Source organism: Salmo trutta, chromosome 37, assembly GCF_901001165.1.
Source record: "Salmo trutta chromosome 37, fSalTru1.1, whole genome shotgun sequence".
Taxonomy (NCBI): Eukaryota; Metazoa; Chordata; class Actinopteri; order Salmoniformes; family Salmonidae; genus Salmo; species Salmo trutta.
In genome coordinates this window covers 16,537,251-16,543,771 of record NC_042993.1, presented here as the reverse complement: position 1 = coordinate 16,543,771, position 6,521 = coordinate 16,537,251, and the positions used below count along the sequence as shown (strand labels likewise).

General features: G+C 38.3%; 1 protein-coding gene across 20 annotated transcripts in view; it reads left to right on the top strand.

Moving 5' to 3' along the window:
* The first annotated feature begins 3,379 nt into the window (after window positions 1–3,379).
* Window positions 3,380–6,521, top strand: part of LOC115177521 (E3 ubiquitin-protein ligase UBR5-like) — a 42,305-nt gene continuing 39,163 nt past the window's right edge. For 16 of the 20 annotated variants that reach the window (XM_029738372.1, XM_029738389.1, XM_029738381.1 and 13 more), the window contains exon 1: window positions 3,380–3,612. In XM_029738372.1, the coding sequence (XP_029594232.1) occupies window positions 3,551–3,612 (62 nt within the window). In that variant the 5' untranslated portion in view covers window positions 3,380–3,550. The remainder of the gene's footprint in view (window positions 3,613–6,521) is intronic. The other 4 variants (XM_029738391.1, XM_029738392.1, XM_029738390.1 and 1 more) reach the window with 1 other exon arrangement.

Here is a 6,521-nt window from a genome sequence, read left to right as displayed (position 1 = left end):
CTTCTGTCATCCAACTATTTTAACAACATTTTCACAATGCATTTCATCATGTAAACTAAGCCCCCCCCCAATATAACATGGCTTTTCACTGACAATTCAGAATACAACAATGCAAAGTACCTGAGGTGAAAGTAAAAAACCAACTTAATATTTGTTATAAACCTGTTATAACACAAGATAAGAAACTAAAACATGGTCACCTCACATTTACTTTGTGTACACCTAGTACCAGACCAATGGCCACATGAACCAGATTTGCCCTCATGTTTTTCTTTTTTTGTAGAAACATTTTGCAATACCGCTGAGAGAATTGTCAACCAGCTGTACCAAATCTAACTGAAGAAAGCAAGTGAGTGTGAAGCAGATCACAGCAGCTGGCTCTCTGGGAACTTTGCAGTTTATGTTGATTCTGAGGGAATGAGAGAGTCTCTCTGTCAGATGAAGGACTCTCTCCACTCATTCACCTCAGGGGCGGGCAGAGAGAAGTGGAGCTCTCTATTCCCTTCTTTTCCACTCCTATACTCAAATGGGCTGTACAGTAATGAATATCAGAGTATTATTAATTTCCTCTACTGTATAGGCTGATGATGAAGAAGAAAGAGATGACGAACAGACAAACCCGTAGCATCACCTATGTGCCTCTTTGTCATTCAAATGAGCAGTTGTATACAGTTTAGATAATTTTATACCCTGAGAACACAGATGTATCCTTTTCCATTTGTGTTGTTTTTTAACACAGAGCATATACTGTATATTTTTTTTTTTGGAGAAATATAGAAATCTTTATTTTCTGTATTAAATTCCTTCATAAATGAATTCTTCCTCTGATACTGTGATCATAAAATACAATATTTCTTGAAAAAGTAAATGTTTTTTAATAAACAGTCAAATACTTGTGATTTGACAGAGTTATTGGGTATCATAAGGTTAGGACTAGGGCCCTGTCTCTGGGATACTCTGTCAGCAGCCAACAACACACTTCTCTAAAAGTGAAAGACAAAGCCTGCCATCTGCTGTTATAAAAAACAAACTTAAAGTAACCCAGACAGACCATAGGTCTAAACTGCTGAAGTTGTTTCTCGATGAGTAGGTACATGCAATCAATGCTTCTGCTACATAATAGAGTTATCTAAAAAACTGCACCAGGTCTATCAAAATGTTTTAATAATTTATCTTCAAAAATATGTACTGTAACATATAATCCCACAACACTGGATGCGTAGCGAAAGCCAGCCATCATGTTTTTATTGCTGTGTGGAAATTTAAAAACAGGCTAAAATAATTATACCTTTGGTTCCTGCTGCCATGCTTCTTTTGGGGGTTCTGCCATAATTAGGCCAGCACAGCACTCATATCCAGGGCAACATGAATCAAGCAGTGAAGGGGTGCCTTTTACTGTATCTAGGCTGGCCTAAGTTTACTCTGCTGTTCTATTGTCAATTTCCCTAATTTCCAATTATTTCAGGAAGGGGAATTGCATTTTAAATACTGTATTGCATTTTTAACCCACCATATCCAGTGTCCCTTTGGTTATTCTGGCTCTTTAATATATTACATTTTCATGTATAGATATTTAAATATTAGTAGGGCCGGATTACCGAACAGGCATGCAGCCCCCCCCCCCTCCCCCCCAAACAAAATATTAACAAATTGGGTTCTGGCCCCCCTGTAGGTCGGGGCCACCCAGATAATTTATGATAGCAAAATGTGTAGAATTGAAAACTTCAAAATTCTCTCTCAGCCTCATGGCAAAATGTAAGCAATAGCATGAGATGAGCTATAAAACAACATATTTTTCTGTCTGACCCATAGAAAATGTGTAGACATCAAGGAAATTAGACATTTTCTCATAGCCTCCTGACAAAATGTCTAGAATAGCATTATAAAACAGCAATTTTTTTCATGTGTTTAACTGGAAGAAGTAATAAATAAATAAATGCATTCAAATAGAAAACACTTTTTAAAGAACATAGGACACATGTATGATTTTGACAGTGGTTACTGAAGATCTGTAGACAGGTGCTATATCTGTGGACCTTTTTCATTACGCCACTATACCCACTGGGCAAAAACTGGTTGAATCAACATTGTTTCCACATCATTTGAACCAAAAATTAAATATGATGACTTTGAATCAACGTTGAACGGATTGGATTTGTAAAAAGTCATAAATATAAGAAAATGTCGTATTTTATTCACACAACTTTTAACTTAAATCCTATGATAGGGTATAATGTTGGTTGATTTCACGTTGAATTTATGTTAGTTGACAACTCAACCAAATGTAATTCAAAACTAGACATTTAATTGAAGTATGTAATTCCTCTCTTGAGCTGTGGGGATGTCAACCAGCAGAGGGAGCATGGGGATTATAAATGGAATGGGATGCAATCATTGGCTAATATACACCTACACGGAAGTCATACTGGACAGTGATCCTCAATCTCCATGTTATAGTATCCACATACCAGTTTGCATAACGGAGAATGTTTATTTATCAGAAAAGTAATGACAGAGTGGAAAGGAAATGTTTGAATGTAAGACATGAATTTTTGTTTTGTCATTGTCAGAGGAAGCGCCTGTTATCATTGTTTGCTAAATCCCCACAGAGCCCCAAATGTATTATGGATTATCGCAAACATCCTTGGATTTGTTGGCAGCATTCCTTTGTGCATCCTTATCGTGCACCTGGAGGCATTGTGTATAATCTTCCTTCTAGGAGAGGAGACTGTCATAATTATCCTACCTCTTGCGTCAGGACCAATATAAAAAAAACTGTAGCAATTTCCTTTAAACTGTAGTCTACTAATCCTAAACATCATATATGAACACATTCTTGTCTATTGATGTTCTATATTATGTCATTCTGTATTATGTTTCATGTTTTGTGTGCACCCCAGGAAGAGTAGCTGCTGCTTTCGCAACAGCTGATGGGGATCCTAATAAAATACCCAAATAACACACACTCAAACTCTGAGTGAACCCTTGGTGTTATTTTATTGTTCATTTTTATTTAGGGTAGATTTAGAGACCTATAATAGGGAGAGGCTCCAGACAGTGTCCCTGGAGGAACTGTTTTTGTCTTACTTGTTTGACTGTTGGCTAAATTGGCAACCAATGTATATAAAGATGTTATAGAGACAATGTCTGTATCAAAACATAGACCATGAAAATATTGCTTTCTATCCAATAGATTTATCACAATCCAGTAACATTTTTAAAATAGCACGAGCTAGACGTCTAGAAATGTTCATTTCCTTTCTCTTCATTGCCTTTCTTCTCTAAACCAATCCCGTTCCGTTTAACATATTCCCTGTTCTGTTCAAGGTCCAACCAGCATCCAGTTTGCGTGTGTGCTAGCGTTAATCAACATACAGAACGAAAAAGCTTGGTAGAGTTAAGATGGCGGCATGTGGGTGAGGAGGCTGTAGTTCTAAGCTCGGGATTTTTTGTCAGAAAATATTTATATGAATCCTTACGTATACAGATATCGAGAAAATAACATTTCCCACACACTTGACACATTTGTGTGTTAATTTGGATTGGATCCATGACATCCATACACTTCGTGGTTCACCCGTTGCCCGGGACTGAGGACCAGCTCAATGACAGGTATTTGTTGCGGGCGTGGAAAATAAGGGTTTAAATCAATATATATGTGTAGGGTGTGGCACCCGACGATTATCTATTTGTTTCGAGGCAATGTTCATATTGTCATGTGTATTTCAATCGAACAATTTTTGACCACATTACCGTTCTTGAAGTAAGGCCCGGAATCTTGAACAAGCCTCTTCAACGTAGCTAACGACGTTAGCTAGCCTGCTAGGTTAACAAGCTAGTTAGCCAGAGCTAGTAGCAGTTAACGGAACTGTTTAGTTCGTTCTCTGCCTGGAGTGATTGGCCGATGGTCAGAGTTGAGACGGACAATGCGGCTTGGGGGATGGGGGGGACGTCAGTGATTATGGCATTGAAAAGATCCGTCAATATTTGTTTTTTTGCATTTGACATTGTGTATATTATGTTAGCTACCTTTTGGATATCTTATTGTCGACTATCCAGTTGGCCAGCTCAACGGAACCATTGAAGATGTAGCTAGCTAGTTAAGTGGCTAATAAGCTAGCTAATGTATTAGTCATTGCTAGATAACGTTAGCTAAGCTAGCCACACTTGTGCCAATATGTTGCTTGCGTGATAGGTACTGTTATCCAGCCAACCAATTGTAAACTAACATAGGATTGCTTATTTGCTTCGACTTGTTTTTCTAGCCAACGACGTTAACTAACAAACGTTAGTCGACCAACTAATACTGTTCCTCGTGAACTTGTAACTTGCCTAGTTAAATAAAGGTTAAATGAAAAAATAAACATCAGCCCGTTTTCAACGTCATATTCATAATCTCCAGCATCAAACCAATACAGTATGTGAAAACAGGGCTTTTCGATATGTGGTTTAAAAAGATAAGGTCCTTTAAAAAATGCTTCTCTATGACATTGCAGGTAGGATTAAAAGTAAAAAAGAATGATTTTCAAAACCTGCAACGAGTTTCTAGGCCAAGGGTGTATTTTCTTGGCCCCCATGTCACCGCTAATCTCAGACTGTTTGAAAATCACTGTTGAAGATATCGTGTAGCAAGAACTTTATAACTTTGTATTCTTTTAAGTACAAAACAGAAATGCGCCGTTTTCACATATGCTGGACATAATAAAAATGAGTTTGAAAGTGGAGTTGGCCTTTTAAGTTACAATTTTTTACTGACGTTAGCTTAAGAGAGACAAGGACCAGCTATGGACGGTTGACTGTCTGTCTTGTGGCCTGCATTTTGCTCTGTAGGTGATTTATGGTAAACTTATTTATATCATCCATTGAGATTGAACTGATTAATGGGCCGTTCTACTTTCAGACAGAGATTGGGACGTTGGAAAAGCACATATTCAATTACCTTGAATTAAAAGCCAGGATATGACATATGAAGCTAGGATTTTGTACATGTGTAGAATCCAGGTCTGTACCATTGGCCACCTGCTTTTGACCAAGGTGGTTCAGTTGACTTCACTTGGGCCTAATACAATCATGTTCGCTCATCTTGACAGAATTGGCTGATGTGGAATGACAATCATTCCCCAAGTAAGCCATGCCTTTTAAAAGCTGCTAGCAATGGCATACATTTGCTATATGGTCACCATGTGCTCATATATCCCCCTACTGCTCAACTGCAGTTATTTGTCTTTCCAAAGAGGTGTTTCTTACCATAGTTGTCAAAAGGCATACTTTTATCCCAAGTAAATAGGATATTTGCTTACAAGAATAGGTTGTGACTCACAAGCCAGTCTCATGGACTGCTTGTGCCTCAAGTTCAGGATGTCTTTTCATGACCCAGCTGAGGACACTAATTCTTCTCTGACCCACATGGGTAAAACAGTATTTTTGTACAGGTTAGGAGGAGAACATTAGGTTTAGAATACGCAAACACATTTCTTGCAGACTAAAGGAGCCCTTCTGTCTTGTTGATGTTGGTTATTAATGGCTCTGGGTGGTGTGCCTCATATATCAAGGCAGTGTTGCTGGCTCATTGTTTATCTTCTGCTGAGGGACTGGTTCCTGTCGCTGGACAACCGGCTGGCCATGCCTTATAAGTCATTGCCATCCATTGGCTTGTCCACTGGGCTTGCTTGACAGGAAATGTCATTTGGCGTAGGCCTATTACTTAAATGTTCACCCCTTACAGCTTGCATTCAACTGTCTGATAGCCTTTCCCCTTTGCAACAGGTAATATTGCATCTTGACAAGATTTGTCCACTTTCTGCGGCTGACTTTTTGTATGATATCAGCCTTGGTGTATTGACTTGCTCCCTTGAACATATGGATTAATTCAATGTTTGTTCTCTTCACCTGTTTCCTGTCACCATAACCATTGTTGTACTTCAGCCATTAAAATGAGAATCAATGCTTTCAGTAGTGTAGCCTATAGCAGTTGAAGCTCTGTTTAAACAATTGTTGATCCTATTTGACCTGTCATTTCATAGCAAGCAAAAGGAGTAAGGAATGTGCCTGGTTCACTCATTGAGAAAATAGATGTTAGAGCTGAAACAAGAATTAAAGCTGGCAGCCCGCCACGTTTTACGCGACATGGTTTTTAAACTTGCCTACAATCAGATTTTGCAGGTCTAGGATGGTGACAGTTATGGACTTGTACTAAATAATCACTCTGCTAAACTTGTACTAAAAAGAATGGTCACAATAGTACTGATGTCTCCTCTGTTGGATGTACAGTTGAAGTCGGAAGTTTACATACACGTAGGTTGGAGTCATTAAAACTAGTTTTACAACCGCTCCACAAATTTCTTGTTAACAAACTATAGTTTTGGCAAGTCGGTTAGGACATCTACTTTGTGCATGACACAAGTAATTTTTCCAACAATTGTTTATAGACAGATTATTTCACTTATAATTCATTATCACAATTCCAGTGGGTCAGAAGTGTACATAGACTAAGTTGACTGAACCTTTAAACAACTTGGAAA